Source organism: Heptranchias perlo, chromosome 23 (genome assembly GCF_035084215.1).
Source record: "Heptranchias perlo isolate sHepPer1 chromosome 23, sHepPer1.hap1, whole genome shotgun sequence".
Lineage (NCBI taxonomy): Eukaryota > Metazoa > Chordata > Chondrichthyes > Hexanchiformes > Hexanchidae > Heptranchias > Heptranchias perlo.
The window spans coordinates 17044167-17065096 of NC_090347.1; the positions used below are offsets into that span (position 1 = coordinate 17044167).

The window sequence follows — 20930 nt, forward strand, 5'->3', positions numbered from 1 at the left end:
ATGTTTGACAGGCAACTGTTGACATATATTCCTACATTACAACAGTGGCAACACTTCAAAAAGTACTTAATTGACTGTAAACCACTTTGGGACGTCTTGAGGTCATGAAAGTCGCGACATAAATAAGTCTTTCTTTTTATAAATTAACAGACAGGTGTGACACCTTATGGCTGTTGATAGAGCATGGTGGGAAAATAATGACCCAGGAAGTAAGGTTTGTGTGTACAGGAAGTGCTCACTAAATGCAAAATGATTAATTTATTATAGATAATGATGTACTGGAACAAAACTAAAATTCAATTACTTTTTTCAATTCACTTGAAAGAATTACATTATATCATTTGCACATTTAATACTATAAATGAAATTAGCATAAAACATTTGTTACTTTTGTCTGCCTATTTGAAACATACCATCCCAGAACCAAGAGAATGGGGCAGGGGTCTGCCCCTACCACAGTGCTGCTAAAAACAGCTATCAGGATATAGGGGATGGTGACACAGAGTGACTGGTCCTCAGATATCCCCCCCTTGCAGGGAATAACTAGGCCTCAATTCAGTGCTTCCATGATGGCACAGCCAAGGCAACAGTTTTCACCATGTAGAGAATTATGGGTACAAAAGAGCACCCCACAATGCAAGGCATGACAGACCGTTTCAGTGTGCTACTTCAATATTCCTCCTAGAGATCATGAACCAAGTGACACAGTTTGTTATATTTTGTTTTTCCTGTTTATTCAATTCAGAAAATCCGGTTAACATTTTCAATATGGATGCCAGACACATGTTTTCAGAAGACATCAAGTGAACAGTGCTTGAACAGATATGATTAAACATCATATAAACGCCTATCTTCACTGTTTCTAAATATGTTTTCTAACCTACCCAGAGGAGACATTGCAAGTAGAATTGCTATCAGGAGAGCACCTTGTAAGATATTGTTTTGATATCTCAATCATCAGATTTGGGCTCGTATCAGCGATTGACTGTCTTTATTTCGGATATTAATTACAATAAGCAAACAGACAGTACATACGTCTACATGTCTACAAGCAAACAGCTCATTAGGATAACCCGGTCCTCGAGTTCTTACCTCTAGTCCATGTACTTCAAGCTGCTTAACTTCTCTATCTAACCTCATCCTTATATATCCTCACATCAATTATTTCCTACTTGTTTCATCATTCTTGCCGAATTTGGGCAAATGTGCAGGTCAGCACATCCCCCAAAGACCCTTGACCATTAGTAATCTCTTTAGCAGAGTCAGGCAGATCAGGAATATACTTCTAACAGAACCAGACAGTTTAGGAGAGACTGGACAGATGCAAAGGTTGTCCATACAGTTTGCACAGAAAGATAGTGTTAGAAGCAGATAATCTGGTTACTGATTAATCACCCTGCAAACTGGTACCAAAGACAATGAGATAGCCTTGCAAAGGCAGAGAATAAGGAAGTATTCCAGTCCTGTTACTCAGATAAGGGACAACTGCTCATTGCAGCAGAATATACGGTCCTCAGTAGTTTTTGCTATATTCTTAATTCTTGCTAACTAATCTTTCCCCTAACCTTTCACACCAAAGCCTTTTTCAGAAAATTTATCCGAATACCTGGTCCACCCGACCTTTTTTTCCTCACAAAACTTGTCCTAAAACTTGGTCCACCAGACACACTTCAAAACTTTCATCTAAAATCATCAGTACTTACAAAAAGAATTCAGTGAAATGCAATCCTCCATTAGAATATTTCACAGTTCATCATATAGACTCTCAAAATCGCAAGACAAACCTCCCAGGATCTCAGCCCTACAATCATCCCGCAAACTAATGAATCTGGAAATTCTGTAAAAGGATGTTCTCTAGAAATGTCATCAGCGTTTTGTAAAAACAAAAATTATAAATCAGTGCCATTATCCAGAAGCAGTCATAATATATAGTTCAAACACCCTGAAAACTTGCATCAAACTATAACTCTCACCATGTGTGCACTTAAGATGCCACTACATTGCAAGAAGTACCAATTTTTTGAAGCAGTGAAATATTTATGAAAAATCAGAAAGGATATTTAGTAGAAACAGAATATTTTAAACTGTACAAATTACAGGGAAGGGCTACTGGAATAACATGTATATATAAACAATTAAAGGTCGTCTTAAACTAAGAATATAACTCCCAACATATTTAAATACCATTTCTTCAACTGCTTTCCAGATATCAGTTGTTCAATGCAAAATGGCAAGTGAAATTCTATAGCGAAGCATGAGGTGGTTCATTTTGGGAGGAGGAATAAGGAGGCCATTTATTCCTTGGAAGGTAAGAAACTAAATGGGATAGAGGAGCAAAGAGATCTAGGCATACAGACACATAAATCACTAAAAGTAGCAATGCAAGTTGATAAGACCATAAAGTACTGGGGTTCATTTCTAGAGGAATAAAATACAAAGGCAGGGAGGTAATGTTAAATTTATATAGGACCTTGGTTAGACCACACTCGGGAGTACTCTATGCAGTTCTGGTCTCCAAACTACAAAGGACACTGAAGCACTGGAGAAAGTACACAAAAAATTACAACGTGTTACCAGAATTGAGAGGATGCTACTTTGAGGAAAGATTGAGCAGGCTGGGGCACTTTTCTATTATACGAACATACAAAAATGATGGGCTGCATGCTTCAAGGATCGGTGCTTGGGCCTCAGCTATTTACAATCTATATTAATGACTTGGATGAAGGGACAGAGTGTAACATATCCAAGTTTGCTCATGATACAAAGCTAGGTGGGGAAAGTAAGCTGTGAGGAGGATACAAAGAGTCTGCAAAGGGATATAGATAGATTAAGTTAGTGGGCAAGAAAATGGTAGATGGAGTATAATGTGACGTTATTCACTTTGATAGGAAGAATAGAAAAACAGAATATTTATTGAATGGTGATAAACTATTAAATGTTGGTGTTCAGAGAGACTTGGATGTCCTCATAGAAGAAACACAAAAAGTTAGTATGCAGGTACAGCAAGCAATTAGGAAAGCAAATAGCATGTTGGCCTTTATTGCAAGGGGGTTGGAGTACAAGAGTAGGGAAGTCTTACTGCAGTTGTACAGGGCTTTGGTGAGACCTCACCTGGAGTACTGCGTACAGTTTTGGTCTCCTTATCTAAGGAAGGATATACTTGCCTTGGAGGCGGTGCAACGAAGGTTCACTAGATTAATTCCTGGGATGAAAGGGTTGTCCTATGAAGAGAGGTTGAGTAGAAGGGGCCTATACTTTCTGGAGTTTAGAAGAGGTGATCTCATTGAAATATATAAGATTATGAGAGGGCTTGACAGGGTAGATGTTGAGCGATTGTTTCCCCTGGCTAGAGAGTCTAGAACTAGGGGGCATAGTCACAGGATAAGGCGTAGGCCATTCAAGACTGAGATGAGGAGGAATTTCTTCACGCAGAGGGTTGTGAATCTTTGAAATTCTCTACCCCAGTCGGCTGTGGATGCTGAGTCATTGAATATATTCAAGGCTGAGATGGATAGATTTTTGGACCCTAGGGGAACCAAGGGATACGGGGATCAGGCAGGAAAGTGGAGTTGAGGTCGAAGATCAGCCATGATCTGATTGAATGGCGCAGCAGGCTCGAGGGGTAGTATGACCAACTCCTGCTCCTATTTCTTATGTTCTTACATGTTCATCCACAATTTAGGCTCACACATATAGAATGCCCATTTGGTGAGTTACTACAGGGTTTGGCATCTTTAGAAGCATATCCCAGAAAGAGTCAGCACCTTCAATTGATAAGGTTATAAAATTAGGATGTTTAAAAAATAGAAAAAACTTGCACTGAAAAGAATGCAACAGTCTTCCAGAGTGTTTGTCATTACCATTGCTTTCACTGTTTGAAGTTATTAGGGCACTAACTGCCCATCTCTCCATGGACAACAGTGGGCCTTAAAAGTGCTCTCTTAGTCCTTATGCTGGGAAGTGCCTTCTGATGCCTTGACATGTCGACAACACCAAATACCTTCAAAATAAAACATAACAGTTTGAAACAAGAAAGTGCTTACCAGCTTAAAACTCAAGACCGGGCTAGATAAACTTTTGTTAGTTAAAGGTATCTATCAAAGGATATGGGTCAAAGGCCGGGAAATAGAGTCGAGGTGCAGAACGGCGGAACAGACTCGATGGGCTGAATGGGCCTACTCCGGTTCCTACGTGTGGTCTCTGCCCCGCTGATTCAACGACGAAGAGAGAACTGATTTTTTGTTTAAAAAACACAGAAAATTCTGGAAACACTCAGCAGGTCAGGCAGCATCTGAGGAGATATGGTTCTGCTGCACCACCCACTCCCGAAACCTTTTCCCGTTACTTTGGGAGACATTGGCAGAACCGAAACAAGTTCCGGGGCATTGTGTGGCTACGGCAGTTTTTTGATCGGAAAGCAGGAATAAAACGAATTTGCCGTCGCTCAAATTACACAACAGCCCGACTCTCCGCCAACTAATTCAGTGCCTCAGTGCAGGCTCGGTATCCGATCCCGAAATCCGCCAACCCGAGGGGGGGGGGGGGGGGGGATTCACTCAATCCCCCACTCTTCTATTGCCCTCCGAACCTACCCCCCCTCTCTCTCCAAATTGTGGTACAGTCCGACATGTGACCACTCCTCCCTCGGCCAGGAGGCCGGTTTTGTTGTTTTGTGTTTCTTAGCAACGGAGAACATGGCTGACGGGGCGAGGTACTCAGTATCTACATTTTATCCAAAACGCTTTCATTTCAGATTTTTTTTCCCCTCTATGTCATTGTTACTTAATTGCTCGCGAAATCGGAGAATTCAAAGTCATTTCGAAAGTTTGATTAATATTTCCATTAAAAGATTCGCAGAGCCATCAAAGCTCACTCATTAGGAATGAGCCTCAATGTGATTATTGAGAAAAATGTAACCGCTTCTGATGTATATTCTAACTTTAAAAAAGACGCAGTTTTCTTATGTTTCATTGGGTTTGCAACCTGTGTCATTCTTGCTGCTCATTCTGCATTTCACTCCTGAATTTCCCTCGATGTTCACCAGTTCTTAAAAGCGTTCTTTCTGTTTCTTGTGTCGATGTCTTTCATTGTGTAGTGATCAGATAATGTAAATGCGTATCCACTTTGTATTCAAGCAGTTATTGCTGCAGCGACGGAACTCCTATTTCTTTTCTGTAATCAGTCACAAATTTAGCTGGATAGAAAATCTGAATGATAGGTTTGAAGTTTATAATTTCAGTCCATAAATACAAGGCATAAACTTGCACATATATTTATTTTGAGTATTGGTAGTATTTGCAACTGATTCACGTTCAAGCCAAACAGCTCTTATTGAGACACCAAGGTGAGGGGATAAAACCCAGAGTGCAGAGATCACTAAGCTTGAAAAAGAGACAAGGTGAATCAGAAAATGATGATTGGGTAATGACAACCTGTGGTTTTTCAAATCTTAAGATTGTTGGAGGAATGAAAAACTGAGGGAAATAAGGAGTTCCAAACTTCTGAGGGCCTGAAAAGGGACTGTGCAATGAGTCTTGTTTTCAACAGCTATCTAATTTGGTAGGAATAATAAAGGAAAGTTTTGAAATACAAGACAGGTTGCAGGCTAGAAGTGAGAGGGATCACCCGTTAAATGACAAGATTTTTCTTTTATCTTGCATGAGAGATACATTAAAAGACTCTCTCCAGATATGGGAACTTTATTCAAATCTTGGATGTATTTGGACTTTATACAGTGTTGAGAGTTGTTGAAAAAAAATGTTTGGCATGAAAGAGAAAACCACGCTTCTTAGAGGCAGCTTTAACAAGAGAGAATAAGTGAAAGTTCCACTTGAGGTCAGAGGAGATAGTGGGGCCAAGAATATCAATAGATGAAGAAGGGCTAAGGATGAAATTATCTGAAGTAAAGAGTTGGTAGCTGTTGGTTAGACTTGCTTGACACATGAATAAACTGGGGTAGATTATCAACTTGCCACCTGGGCATAAAACTGACATTGAGGATTGGCCACCCATTGTAGAAACTGCCCGATTTTCATTTCCAATGGAAATAAAAATTGGGTGGTTTCTATAATAGGTGGCCGATCTGCAATGGCAGTTTTACACCCAGGCAGCAAGTTGAACATCTACCCCAATGTGACTTTAAAGAATTGATAGGAACAATATTTTCACTGATCCATCAAAGAGCGTAGAGGAGACCCAGATGTAGTGATTCACCTGTTGTACAGTGAGAGGAATTGTGGTTGTGTGCACTGAGGGTGTGTAATTGGAATGAAATTAATAAAGATAGCATGGAGCCAACAGCAAATGAGCAGATAGGGTTGGATGATGAATGACGGAGGTGATTTATATGAAAAAAGGAACACACTGACAGAGAGGACAGTCCTGAGGTAATGGAAAGTGAATCAGAGGATAACCCTTCAACCACAATATATTTGGAGTGATTTGAGAGGAAACCCGATAGCCATAGCTTTGGCTTGAAGCCATGTGATGATAACTTTTTTAGAAATCCACAGTGCCAGACCCTTCCAAGCCTTTGGAGTTGTCCCAAGACAATGGCAATACCTCACCAAAATATTTAAGAGTGGAGTCCAACAGTTGTACAACAGTTTTTAAATGAAACCAAGATGAAGGGTCAAGGCCCCAAGGGTAGGACACCACCAACATTGAAAAGAGAAGACAAGGTAAATAAAGTGGTAGTACCAAAAAAGAAATCCTTTTGAAATGTGCCTGGCCTCCTTTAAGCAGCTCCAACTAATTGTAAGGTTAAAATCTTATCATATCGGGAATTGTGGATATAAGTTTGCATCCTACCAATCCACCCGTCAGTCCCATGGGAAAAATATAGATTACAACAATAGATTTTTACTACCTCCGACCAGAAGTTTTAAAGAATAAAATATAGAAACAAGGATTGAGAGTAACTATTCAAATAATAAATACATATAAATATTTCCATTTCTAACATTTAAAATTATGCAGCTATTCAGAAGAATGTAGATACTTTGGAATTATTTTATTATCCCTGTATTGTTAGTTTTAACCAGTATGCCTATGTAAATATTCTGTACTTATACAACCCAGCCTGTGTTCTTGTTCAGATTAAGTACATTTTAAAGTGCTATTTTTAAATGTAGTAATAATCTGGTAAATTATTTCTCTATTTCAGTATTTAACATTTATTTTCTATGATTGTATGTTTAATTGCTGTGTTTATCTCGCTGTAGCCCCACGCCTGAGACTGCTCAAAGCTCAGAACAGGATCAAGATGTACCAGAGAGTGCACAGAAGGTAAATATTTCATTTTTATTGCACACCTGGTAGTAGTTGCTCCAGTACTTCGGTAGGTAGGCTTCAATGTACATGTAAAATTGCTCAAAAATATGAATGAGTTAATTTGTGCCACTGAAGAAGATTTCAGATAAGTTACATCTTTGTTGACGTCCCAGATTCTTCCATCACCATCCCTGGGTATGTCCTGTCCCACCGGCAGGACAGACCGACCAGAGGTGGCGGTACAGTGATATACAGTTAGGGAGGAAGTGGCCCTGGAAGTCCTCAACATTGACTCTGGACCCCATGAAATCTCATGGCATCAGGTCAAACATGGGCAAGGAAACCTCCTGCTGATTACCACCAACCGCCCTCCCTCGGCTGATGAATCAGTCCTCTTCCATGTTGAATACGACTTGGAGGAAGCACTGAGGATAGCAAGGGCACAGAATGTTCTCTGGGTGGGGGACTTCAATGTCCATCACCAAGAGTGGCTCAGTAGCACCACTACTGATCGAGCTGGCCGAGCCCTGAAGGACATAGCTGCCAGACTGGGCCTGCGGCGGGTGATGAGCGAACCAACACGAGGAAAAAACTTACTTGACCTCGTCCTCACCAATCTACCTGTCGCAAATGCATCTGTCCATGACAATATTGGTAGGAGTGACCACCGCAGAGTCCTCGAGGAGACGAAGTCCCGTCTTCGCACTGGAGACACCATCCAACGTGTTGTGTGGCATTACCACCGTGCTAAATGGGATAGATTCAGAACAGATCTAGCAGCTCAAAACTGGGCATCCATGAGGCGCTGTGGGCCATCAGCAGCAGCAGAATTGTATTCCAGCACAATCTGTAACCTCGTGGCCCAGCATATTCCTCACTCTACCATTACCAACAAGCCAGGGATCAACCCTGGTTCAATGTGGAGTGTAGAAGAGCATGCCAGGAGCAGCACCAAGCGTACCTAAAAATGAGGTGCCAACCTGGTGAAGCTACAACTCAGGACCACATGCATGCTAAACAGCGGAAGCAACATGCTATAGACAGAGCTAAGCGATTCCACAACCAACGGGTCAGATTAAAGCTGTGCAACCTGCCACATCCAGTTATGAATGGTGGTGGACAATTAAACAACTAATGGGAGGGGGAGGCTCTGTAAACATCCCCATCCTCAATGATGGCGGAGTCCAGCACGTGAGTGCAAAAGACAAGGCTGAAGCGTTTGCAACCATCTTCAGCCAGAAGTACCGAGTGGATGATCCATCTCGGCCTCCTCCTGATATCCCCACCATCACAGAAGCCAGTCTTCAGCCAATTCGATTCACTCCACGTGATATCAAGAAACGGCTGAGTGCACTGGATACAGCAAAGTCTATGGGACCCGACAACATCCCGGCTGTAGTGCTGAAGACCTGTGCTCCAGAACAAGCTGCGCCTCTAGCCAAGCTGTTCCAGTACAGCTACAACACTGGCATCTACCCGACAATATGGAAAATTGCCCAGGTATATGCTGTCCACAAAAAGCAGGACAAATCCAATCCGGCCAATTACCGCCCCATCAGTCTACTCTCAATCATCAGCAAAGTGATGGAAGGTGTCGTCGGCAGTGCTATCAAGCGGCACTTACTCACCAATAACCTGCTTGCCGATGCTCAGTTTGGGTTCCGCCAGGACCACTCGGCTCCAGACCTCATTACAGCCTTGGTCCAAATGGACAAAAGAGCTGAATTCCAGAGGTGATGTGAGAGTGACTGCCCTTGTCATCAAGGTAGCATTTGACCGAGTGTGGCACCAAGGAGCCCTCGTAAAATTGAAGTCAATGGGAATCAGGGGGAAAACTCTCCAGTGGCTGGAGTCAGACCTAGCACAAAGGAAGATGGTAGTGGTTGTTGGAGGCCAATCATCTCAGCCCCAGGACATTGCTGCAGGTGTTCCTCAGGGCAGTGTCCTAGGCCCAACCATCTTCAGCTGCTTCATCAATGACCCTCCCTCCATCATAAGGTCAGAAATGGGGATGTTCGCTGACGAGTGCACAGTGTTCAGTTCCATTCACAACCCCTCAGATAATAAAGCAGTCCGAGCCCGCATGCAGCAAGACCTGGACAACATCCAGGCTTGAGCTGATAAGTGGCAAGTAACATTCGCGCCAGACAAGTGCCAGGCAATGAGTATCTCCAACAAGAGAGTGTCTAACCACCTCCCCTTGACATTCAACGGCATTACCATCGCCGCATCCCCCACCATCAACATCCTGGGGGTCACCATTGACCAGAAACTTAACTGGACCAGCCATATAAATACTGTGGCTGCAAGAGCAGGTCAGAGGCTGGGTATTCTGCGGCGTGTGACTCACCTCCTGACTCCCCAAAGCCTTTCCACCATCTACAAGGCACAAGTCAGGAGAATGATGGAATACTCTCCACTTGCCTGGATGAGTGCAGCTCCAACAACACTCAAGAAGCTCGACACCATCCAGGACAAAGCAGCCCGCTTGATTGGCACCCCATCCACCACCCTAAACATTCACTCCCTTCACCACCGGCGCACTGTGGCTGCAGTGTGTACCATCCACAGGATGCACTGCAGCAACTCGCCTAGGCTTCTTCGACAGCAGCTCCCAAACCCGCGACCTCTACCACCTAGAAGGACAAGAGCAGCAGGCACATGGGAACAATACTACCTGCACGTTCCCCTCCAAGTCACACACCATCCCGACTTGGAAATATATTGCTGTTCCTTCATCGTCGTTGGGTCAAAATCCTGGAACTCCCTTCCTAACAACACTGTGGGAGAACCTTCACCACACGGACTGCAGCGGTTCAAGAAGGCGGCTCACCACCACCTTCTCAAGGGCAATTAGGGATGGGCAATAAATGCTGGCCTCGCCAGCGACGCCCACTTCCCATGAAAGAATTAAAAAAAAGAAGCTGATCTAAACTGGGCAGTGGTAAGGGAACTACAGCTGAGCTCAATGCCCTAAATTTAGGAATGGGACAAATCAGCCAGGATTCCTACTTCTCATAATTGTCCAGTAAGCCCTACTGAAAAGTGTATGTATGTGAATTTTGGGTGAGTAGGGAATCAGGTTGAACTTTGATTTGTCCCTCTCCCACCCTCCACCAAAGTCCTATTGTCGACCAACATTCATTATTGTCTGGTGATTTCTCAAACAGCAAGACTAATCACTTGAGCGAAGTGATAGAGTGTTGCTGTCATCTTTGGAACTTTATCCCAGCATGGATCAGCACCTTCAGGCAAAGAGAAGAGAAAACTGGTGGAATTGTTTTTATAAATTGAAGAACCATAAGAATTTTCCATTCCTCCAATAACTTCATTCAATTTTCCTGTCTCCAAACTCATCAATTTCATAATTGTTGTCCTCATTTACAAGTGCCTTATGGTCTTGCCACTCCATACCTTTGCAACCTCTTTCAGCTCTACATTCTAACACATGCCCCTCTGACCTTCTGACTCTAGCCTCCTTTGTATCCTCCTTTCCTTGGTCCACCATCAGGAGCAGAACCTTTAGCCTTCTTGATCCCAAACTAGAACCACTCTCCCTAAACCTCTCCATCATGCTGTCTCTCTCCCTTGCTTCAATAGCCTCCTTAAAACCTACCTCTTTGAACTTGCCATTAGTTATCATCCCTAACACTTCCCCCACCATTGTTTGCTATCCAGTTATTTTTCACATTCTGAAATCCTTTGGGATGTTTTATAATGTTAAAGGTACTATGAAAGTGCAACATGTTTATTAAAAAAAGAGAAGTCTCACATACAAAAAACCATCCAGCATTAAAATTTTAACTGTTAGGGCACCTCTTGTGCAAGCAACTTATATTGGTTGCATTTTCATCCAAATCAGGGAGAAACAACTGAAGAAGTGGCTGAGAAAGCTGATCAGAGGCCCGCTTCAGAATCTCCCAAATCACCAGAATTAGTTAGAGATGTTCCAGGGGATACAGAAACAAATATGGTAAATGTCTATATTTTATAGTACTTTTGATATTTTATTATACTGTGTATTGTTCTTGTAATGTTTAAAATTTAAAATTAGAACAAAATACCTCCCCCATCCTCTATGGCCCAGTTGATAAATGGAGTGCCAAATGTGATAGTGAGCCATGCAGACCAGGAAAGTACCAGCAATGCCTGGTCTGAGGTAGCTAATCATGACTGGGCAGTGCTAGGGGAGCTACACTTGACCTCAATGTCCCTGGTATGGAATTGTTTTTTATAAATTGAAGAACTATAAGAGTATTCCATTCCTCCAATAATTTAAAACATTTTCCCATCTCCAAACTCATCAATTTCACAATTATCCTCATTTGCAAATGCCGTATAATTTTGCCACTGCAAATCTTTGCAACCTCTTTCAGCTCTGCATTCCAACACACGCACTCTGATCTGACTCTGGCCTCCTTTGCATCCTTCTTCCCTTGGTCCACCATGAGGGGCAGAACCTTTAGCCTTTTTGATCCCAAACCTGAAACAATTTCCTTAAACCTCTCTATCACGCTGCATTTCTCCCTTCCTTCAGTGGCCTCCTTAAAACCTACCTCTTTGACCTTGCCTTTAGTCACCATCCCTAACACTTCCCCCATCACTGCTTGATATCCAGTTATTTTTCACATTCTGAAATCCTTTGGGATGTTTTATTATGTTAAAGGTGCTACGAAAGTGCAACATGTTCATTAAAAAAAGAGAAGTCTCACTTCCAAAAAACCATCCAGCATTAAAATTTTAACTGTTATGGCACCTCTTTTGCCAGCAACTTATAATTGATTTCATTTTCATGCAAATCAGGGAGAAACTACTGAAGGTGTGGCTGAGGAAGCAGATCGGAGGCCCGCTTCAGAATCTCCCAAATCACCAGAATTAGTTGGAGATGTTCCAGGGGATACACAAACAAACATGGTAAATGTCTATATTTTATAGTACTTTTGATATTTTATTATTCTGTGTATTGTTCTTGTAAATACTGTGGCTACAAGAGCAGGTCAGAGGCTGGGTATTCTGCGGCGAGTGACTCAACTCCTGATTCCCCACAGCCTTTCCACCATCTACAAGGCACAAGTCAGGAGTGTGATGGAATACTCTTCACTTGCCTGGATGAGTGCAGCTCCAACAACACTCAAGAAGCTCGACACCATCCAGGACAAAGCAGCCCACTTAATTGGTACTCCATCCACCACCTTAAACTTCCACTCCCTTCACCACTGGCAGAACCGTGGCTGCTCTGAGTATCATCCACAGGATGCACTGCAGCAACTCGTCAAGGCTTCTTTGACAGCACCTCCCAAACCTGCGTCCTCTACCACCTAGAAGGACAAGGGCAGCAGGCACATGGGAACAACACCACCTGCACGTTCCCCTCCAAGTCACACACCATCCTGACTTGGAAATATATCGCCGTTCCTTCATCGTCGCTGCGTCAAAATCCTGGAACTCCCTACCAAACAGCACTGTGGGAGAACCTTCACCACACGGACTGCACCGGTTCATGGTGGCGGCTCACCACCACCTTCTCAAGGGCAATTAGGGATGGGCAATAAATGCTGGCCTTGCCAGCGACGCCACAGCCCATGAACAACTAAAAAAAATGTTTAAAGTTTCAAATTGGAACAAAATACCTCCCCCAGCCTCAATGGCTCAGTTGATAAATGGAGTGCCAAATGTGATAGTGAGCCACGCAGACCAGGAAAGTACCAGCAATGCCTGGTGTGAGGTAGCTAATCATGACTGGGCAGTGCTAGGGGAGCTACACTTGACCTCAATGTCCCTGGTATGGAATTGTTTTTTATAAATTGAAGAACCATAAGAGTATTCCATTCCTCCAATAATTTTTAAAATTTTCCCATCTCCAAACTCATCAATTTCACAATTGTCCTCATTTGCAAATGCCGTATAATTTTGCCACTGCGAATCTTTGCAACCTCTTTCAGCTCTGCATTCCAACACACGCACTCTGATCTTACTCTGGCCTCCTTTGCATCCTTCTTCCCTTGGTCCACCATGAGGGGCAGAACCTTTAGCCTTTTTGATCCCAAACCTGAAACACTCTCCTTAAACCTCTCCATCATGCTGCCTCTCTCCCTTCCTTCAGTGGTCTCCGTAAAACCTACCTCTTCGACCTTGCCTTTAGTCACTATTTCTAACACTTCCCCCACCACTGCTTGCTATCCAGTTATTTTTCACATTCTGAAATCCTTTGGGATGTTTTATTATGTTAAAGTGCAATGAAAGTGCAACTTGTTGTTAAAAAAAGAGACTCACTTACAAAAAAAAACCATCCAGCATTAAAGCTTTAACTGTTAGGGCAAATCTGCATAATGATCAGATAATTGGTTTCATTTTCATGCAAATCAGGGAGAAGTTACTAAAGATGTGACTGAGGAAGGAGATCAGATGCCCACTTCAGAACCTCCCAAATCACCAGATATTATTGGAGATGTTCCAGGAGATACACAAACAAATATGGTAAAGGTCTATATTTTTAGTACTTTTAATATTTTATTCTGTGGATTGTAATTTGTAAAGTTTAATATTAAAAAAAGTACCTCCCCATCCTCTATGGCCCAGTTGGTAAATGGAGTGCCAAGTGTGATAGTGAGCTATGCAGACCAGGAAGGTACTATCAATGCCTGGTCTGAGGTAGCTGATCTCAAATGGGCAGTGGTAGGGGAGCTACCTCAATGTTCTTGGTGTAGAAAGGGAACAAGTCAGCCAGGATTCCCATTTCTGATCAGTATCCAGTGAGCTCTACTGAAAAGTGTATGTATGTAAACTTTGGGTGAGCATAGAATCAGTTTCAACTTTGATTGCTTCCTCTCCCACCCTCCACCAAAGTCCTATTGTCAGCTAACATTCATTATGTAGGCTGATTCCGCGTACATCAAGAGTGGTCACTTGAGCGAAGTGGTACAGTGGTCACTTGAGCGAAGTGGTAGAGTGGTGCTGCCGTCTTTGGAACTTTATCCTTGCATGGATCAGCACCTTCAGTCAAAGAGGAGAGAAAACTGGTGGAATTGATTTAGTAAATTAAAGAACCATAAGAGCTTTCCATTCCTCCAATAATGTTCTTAAATTTTAACCTGTTATATTTTCATTTTATTATAAAACTGTTACCACAGTCTCCAAAGGAAATGGTAATATTATTATATATGTACACTCTAATGCAGCTTAGAATATTAATACACCACAGCACTATATCAATGAATGGTAGGATGTATTTTTGGCCGGGAAATTCCTCAGAGCTGGTCCCGATCTTCCGCTGTAACTTTATTGGAAATGCGGCAGACATGTATACGGGGTTTCTGCCACAGTTACGATGGTGAAGCAGGGAACAATGTCCTTTATTTTCCTGTCCTTTATTTTTTCACAGGATATGGGTAACACTGGCAATGTCACTTTCATTATCCATCCCTGGTTGCCCCTATGAAGATAGTGTTAGGTCTTTGTAATTCCAAACAGGGTGAATTCTCAATTATGGCCATGACTAGATGAACAGGAGAGAGACATATCCCCACAGGATGTGGGGTGGAAGGAGGAAAAAAACAAAACATAAATTTAAATTGGGGATAAACCTACACATTATGAATATAAATATAGTGAAAAAGATTTCCTCTGAAAGTTGCATATGTCAAAATCGTAATCAGTTGTTTATAAATGAAATAATTAACAAAAATGATAATCTGCTAAAATATAAGTGTTATATCTTTGGGTTTCTTTTACCCTAGATATTTTTGGCTTCTATATTTTAAACTACTCTCCTAGGTGAGTGCTGGCTCCCTACATCCTCGTGAGTGCTTTTACTTGCTCTGTTATCTAAATAAATTTCACAATGTGCCTCGGATAATGAACACTTGGCAGTCCACTTACTCTTTTGTGTCAATTGGGTCAATCCCGGGTTCTTCCTTATCTCCAAAAGGTGGTGAAACAACACTTCACCAAACCTTGTTTTAGGCTTTAACTGCCAAACAAATTCATTAAACAGTAAAGAACAAGTGGATTCTAGCAGTAAAATAATGTATGGCCGGGGTGGGGTGGGGGGGGGTGATTTTCACCTTCATGGTTTGTGCAGTAAACTGGCAGAGCAGATTGCTTGCCCATTACACAATCCACCTAATTTTCATTTCTGCAAATCTGGTGGGTTCTATAATTGGTGATTGATCAGCTCTACCAGTTTACCGCAAAGACTGTGAAGTTGAAAATGACCCCCGTATTTTACAGTAGTACCTAAGCTTAAATTCCTCATTGTAATATAAAATAAATAATTCATCATTTCTATGCTAAGTAAATATTAATTAATTTTTATATGCAGTTTATTTTATCCTCCCACCAACTATAGAAGTATCAGACTGGTTAACAATTTTCAGAAGTTTCAGACAGGTTCACTTTGAAGATTATAGTCAGCCTCTTGACTTTTTGAAAGCATCTTCATCAGACAGTGACTTGTGGGGTACAACAGGGATCAGTGCTTGGGCCCCAGCTATTCACAATATATATCAATGATTTGGATGAGGGAACCAAATGTAATATTTCCAGGTTTGCTGACGACACAAAACTAGGTGGGATCGTGAGTTGTGAGGAGGATGCAAAGAGGCTTCAAGGCGATTTTGACAAGTTGAGTGAATGGGCAAATACATGGCAGATGCAGTATAATGTGGATAAATGTGAAGTTATGCACTTCGGAAGGAAGAACAGAAAGGCAGAGTGTTATTTAAATGATGATAGATTGGGAAATGTTGATGTACAAAGGGACCTGGGTGTCCTTGTACACCAGTCACTAAAAGCAAACATGCAGGTGCAGCAAGCAGTTAGGAAGGCAAATGGTATGTTGGCCGTCATTGCAAGAGGATTTGAGTACAGGAGCAAGGATGTCTTACTGCAGTTATACAGGGCCTTGGTGAGACCACGCCTGGAGTATTTTGTGTAGTTTTGGTCTCCTTACCTAAGAAAGGATATACTTGCCATAGAGGGAGTGCAGTGAAGGTTCACCAGACTGATTCCTGGGATGGCAGGACTGTCGTATGAGGAGAGATTGGGTCGACTCAGCCTGTATTCACTCAAATTTAGAAGAATGAGAGGGGATCTCATTGAAACGTATAAAATTCTGACAGGGCTAGACAGACTGGATGCAGGGAGGATGTTTCCCCTGGCTGGTGGGTCCAGAACGAGGGATCACAGTCTCTGGATATGGAGTAGGACATTTAGGACTGAGATGAGGAGAAATTTTTTCACTCAGAGAGTGGTGAACCTGTGGAATTCTCTACCACAGAAGGCTGTGGAGGCCAAGTCACTGAATATATTTAAGAAGGAGCTAGATAGATTTCTAGACACAAAAGGCATCAAGGGGTATGGGGAGAGATCGGGAATATGGTATTGAGCTAGAGGATCAGCCATGATCATATTGAATGGCGGAGCAGGCTCAAAGGGCCGAATGGCCTACTCCTGCTCCTATTTTCTATGTTTCTATATTCATTTGAAAAGTGCAGGTTGATAAATCCCTTTGGAGCTAATCAGAGTTTAAATAAATGTATGTTAATTTCAAAAAGCAACCAATATGTTTGAACAAATTACACAGCCACATTTTTATTTGAATTGAGTGGCTAAAACTAATTGTGAGGCAACCAACCAGCTCTTCGTTGCTTAGGCTGGGACATGATTTCTGTGAGGAAGCTATCTTTTGGCCTTTTATATAATGTGACTAATGCCGACCTAAATGTTAGACAAAAATTGGTTCATTTTTGTCACAATAAGTTCATATTGCATCTGCAGACCTCAACAGAGATGCTGGCATCCTGCACTGTAATCAAACCACAAAAAGGCATGCTTGAGCTTGGGCGGTAGGACTCCCACCACCAACTTTCCAGCCTACTGGATAGCTTATGTTATCTAGATGCCCTAGCTAGCACTTCCCAGAGCACATTGAAGTGCTTAAAACTCTACGTCAAGGAGTGGTAAGACATTTTTATGTCTCTGGTGTCTCAATTTCAGACAGGTCAGCATAGAGCACAGCATATAGTTGTGGTTGGGCACTTTGTGACTATTTTTTTTTCAAAAAATATACTTTATTCATAAAATTTGTAGCAAAAACATACAATACATTTGTCATTTCACATTCCAATCGTACACAATACAGATTATACAATTTGCAGGTTAAATCAAGTACAGTTCAATGAACACATTGTGCATAATTACAGTTCATGACACTCTGGGGTGTCTCATTGCATTATACTCAATACAGATTATTGATTTCAGATTCATTACAGGTGCATTACAGCAATTTGAATTTTACATTCTGCCCGGGGGGGGTTTTCCCTGATTGCAGCCCCTCGATATACAATGGCGGGAAGGCTCTAAATGGTTGCCTTTCCCCACAGAGCCTTTGTGGCGGCCGCACCTAGCTTCAGTGCATCCCTGAGCACGTAATCCTGGATCTTGGAATGTGCCAGTCTGCAACACTCGGTTGAGGACAGCTCCGTGCACTGGAAGAGCAGCAGGTTTCGGGCAAACCAAAGGGCGTCTTTCACCGAGTTAATGGTCTTCCAGCAGCAGTTGATGTCTGTCTCGGTGTGCGTCCCCAGGAACAGCCCGTAGAGCACAGAGTCCTGTGTTACAGAGTTGCTCGGGACGAACCTGGACAGATACCACTGCATCTCTCTCCAGACCTTCTTTGCAAAGGCGCATTCCAGAAGGAGATGGATGCCGGTTTCGTCTGCACCGCAGCCTCCTCGGGGACAATGTCCGGGAGTGCATGAAGGATCTGACGGGAAGGGCCCTTCTCACCACCAGCCAAGCTATGTCTTGGTGCTTGTTTGAAAGTTCTGGCGATGAGGCGTTCTGCCAAATGATATTGACAGTCTGCTCGGGGAACCAACAGGATCCATCGTCTCCTTTTCCCGCCGGGTCTCGAGGACGTTACGTGCGGACCACTTACTGATCGCCTTGTGGTCGAAAGTGTTTTTTGCATAAACTTTTCGACGAGTGCCTCCGCTGCCTGGGATCGTCACCCCTCTTATGCCCGCGTCCCTCCTGATGGACTCGGCAAAGGGTTTGATGCAGCACACGAACAAGACGGAGGAGAGAGGACAGCCCTGCCTGACTCCAGATTTGATCGGGAAGCTTTCTGATTCCCACCCGTTGATTGAAACGGCGCTACCGATGTTTGTGTAAAGCAGTTGGATCCAATTGCGGATTCCCTCCCCAAACCCCATTTTGGAGAGCACGTCCATCATGTACGTGTGGGATATTCTGTCAAAGGCCTCCTCCTGGTCCAGGCTGATCAGGTAGGTATTCACCCCCCTGTCCTGTACGTAGGCGATCGTATCCCTGAGTAGCGCCAGGCGATCAGAGATCTTCCTGCCGGGCATGGCGCAGGTCTGATCGGGGTGAAATACCACCCCCAGGGCTGACTTGACCCGATTGGCGATGACCTTGGACAGAATTTTGTAGTCCATGTTAAGTAGTGAGATGGGAAATTTTTGATTTCTTCCCTCTCCCCCTTCCGCTTGTAGATGAGGGTGATGATGCCTTTCCGCATGGAGTCTGACATGCTGCCTGCCAGAAGCATACCCCCGTACACTTCCAGCAGGTCTGGGCCTATCCAGTCCCACAGAGCCGAGTACAACTCCACCGGTAAGCCGTCGCTTCCGGGAGTCCTACTCTTCTCAAAGGAACGGACGGTCTTTGTCAGTTCATCCAGAGTTAGCGGTTGATCCAGACTCTCCCGCTTGCTGTCGTCTAGAACCTCCGTGATAGATGCCAAGAAGGACTGGGAGGCCGCGCTGTCTGTGGGCTTCATGTCGTACAGTCCGGCATAAAAGGATTTGCAGATCCTCATTATGTCGGGCTGCGAGGATGTGACCGAGCCATCCTCTTCCTTCAGGCTGCTGATCACAGAGCTCTCTCTGTGCACCTTTTGGAAGAAGAAATGCGAGCAAGTCTTGTCCTGCTCCATGGAGCGGACTCTGGACCGGAAAATGATCTTGGAGGCCTCAGAAGCAAAGAGCGAGGCTTGCTGGTCCTTCACCTCTCTGAGTTCCTCCTCGACATCGATCCCCATCGACTGCAGCAGGAGAAGATTCTGCATGCTTTTCTGGAGTCGGAATGTTTCCCTCTGCCTCTCTCTTGCCTTGTGAACATCTTTGAGGATGAAGAACCTCTTGATGTTCGCCTTGATGGCTTCCCACCAGTGCATTGGGGAGTCAAAGAGGGGCCTTACAGTTCTCCAACCTTTGTAGTCCCTCTTCAGTTCCTCAATGTTTCCCGGGCTCAACAGTTTCACGTTCAGCTTCCATGTCCCTCTGCCCACTCTCTGATCGTCCTGTAGGTGACAGTCGGCCAGGAGGAGGCAGTGGTCAGAGAAGAACACCGGTGTGACTTTGGTGGATCTGACCTTGAGCGTCGGGGACACAAACAGGAAGTCTATCCTGGAACGGACGGACCCGTCTGGTCTGGACCAGTTGTATTGACGTGCCGCTCCGTCTGCAGGGTTGCTGAAGACGTCGCACAGCTTGGTGTCTTTCACCGCTTCCATCAGGAGTTTGGATGTGGTGTCCAGTTTGTTGTCGGCTCTGCCGGATCGTCCAGCCGCATCAATGATGCAGTTGAAATCACCGCCGAGAATGACCGGCCTGGACGTCGCCGGCAGCAGTGGGAGCTGCTGGAAGACGGCCAGACGTTCACTGTTTAGAGTCGGGGCGTACACGTTGATCAGTCGGAGCGGAGTGTTTTTGTACATTACATCTGCTACGAGGAGGCAGCCCCCCACCACCTCCTTTACTTCGGTGATGGTGAAGTTGCCTCCCCGCAGCAGAATCCCCAGGCCAGAGGCACGGCTGTCATTGCCTCCCGACCAGATCGACGGCCCGTGGGCCCACCGCTGTGACCATTGCCGGTAATTGCTGAGGTGCGGCAGGCCGCACTCCTGCAAGAATAGCAGGTCGCTCTTGACCTGGGCCAGGTAGTCCAAGGTCGACACACATTGCGTAGTGCATTTAACGCTACGCACGTTGATGGATGCGACTTTCAGACCCATTTTAACAACAGTTTAAAGTCTCACCCAACAGTCCGTTTGCTGTTTCCAGCTCTTGGCCGTGTCTTTGCATCAAGGTGATCTTTGCAAAGTGTTCCACGTTCCCTGAGTTAAGGTACGAGTCCTGTTCTGCCTCAGAGAGGGGGTCGTAGTTCCGCCTGGTGACATTGGCGGTTTGGTGTCGGGGGGAGGGCCCGTGCGATCCAGTTTTGTATAGCTCCTATAGTCAGAGTTGCATTGATGAAGGACTGGCACCAAGTTGGTAGTCCTTCATCTCACTCATGAGTGGTATGAAATAGCACAGAGAAACCAAAGAGAGTGAATTGAAAATAGCTTAGAAAGAGAGTGTCTCAATTACAAAAAAGTCCATAATTGTGAGTTATTTACTGTCAGAGTATCTGTTGCAAAGTATTTAATAATTGTTGTATTTTTATGCAAATCAGGAAGCAGGTATTGAAGGTAGGGCTGAGGAAGTAGAACCTCCCACTTCACCAGAATTGGTTGAAGATGTTCCAGAGGACACAGAAGCAGGACTGGAAAAGGTCTATTATCTAATATTTTTAATATTTTGTTCTGTGGACTTGTAATTTGTGACATTTAATATTTAACATTTAATATTCTG

The 20930-nt window shown here is 43.7% G+C and overlaps 2 protein-coding genes across 5 annotated transcripts in view; one reads left to right on the plus strand and one right to left on the minus strand.

Moving 5' to 3' along the window:
* gaa (alpha glucosidase) overlaps window positions 1-4542 on the minus strand; it is a 39065-nt gene extending 34523 nt beyond the window's left edge. Inside the window, exon 1 of one of the 2 annotated variants that reach the window (XM_068004108.1) lies at window positions 4044-4542. Coding sequence is in view for 1 of the 2 variants with exons in the window: in XM_068004107.1 (XP_067860208.1) it covers window positions 3861-3863 (3 nt within the window). In the remaining variant the exon portion in view is untranslated. Of the gene's footprint in view, window positions 1-3860; window positions 3962-4043 lie in introns of those variants that run through there. The other variant, XM_068004107.1, reaches the window with a different exon arrangement.
* Window positions 4543-4660: 118 nt separating this feature from the next.
* Window positions 4661-20930, plus strand: part of ccdc40 (coiled-coil domain 40 molecular ruler complex subunit) — a 69099-nt gene continuing 52829 nt past the window's right edge. Inside the window, exons 1-6 of one of the 3 annotated variants that reach the window (XM_068004104.1) lie at window positions 4661-4711; window positions 7224-7287; window positions 11135-11245; window positions 12076-12186; window positions 13639-13755; window positions 20752-20850. In XM_068004104.1, the coding sequence (XP_067860205.1) occupies window positions 4695-4711; window positions 7224-7287; window positions 11135-11245; window positions 12076-12186; window positions 13639-13755; window positions 20752-20850 (519 nt within the window). In that variant the 5' untranslated portion in view covers window positions 4661-4694. The remainder of the gene's footprint in view (window positions 4712-7223; window positions 7288-11134; window positions 11246-12075; window positions 12187-13638; window positions 13756-20751; window positions 20851-20930) is intronic. The other 2 variants (XM_068004105.1, XM_068004106.1) reach the window with 2 other exon arrangements.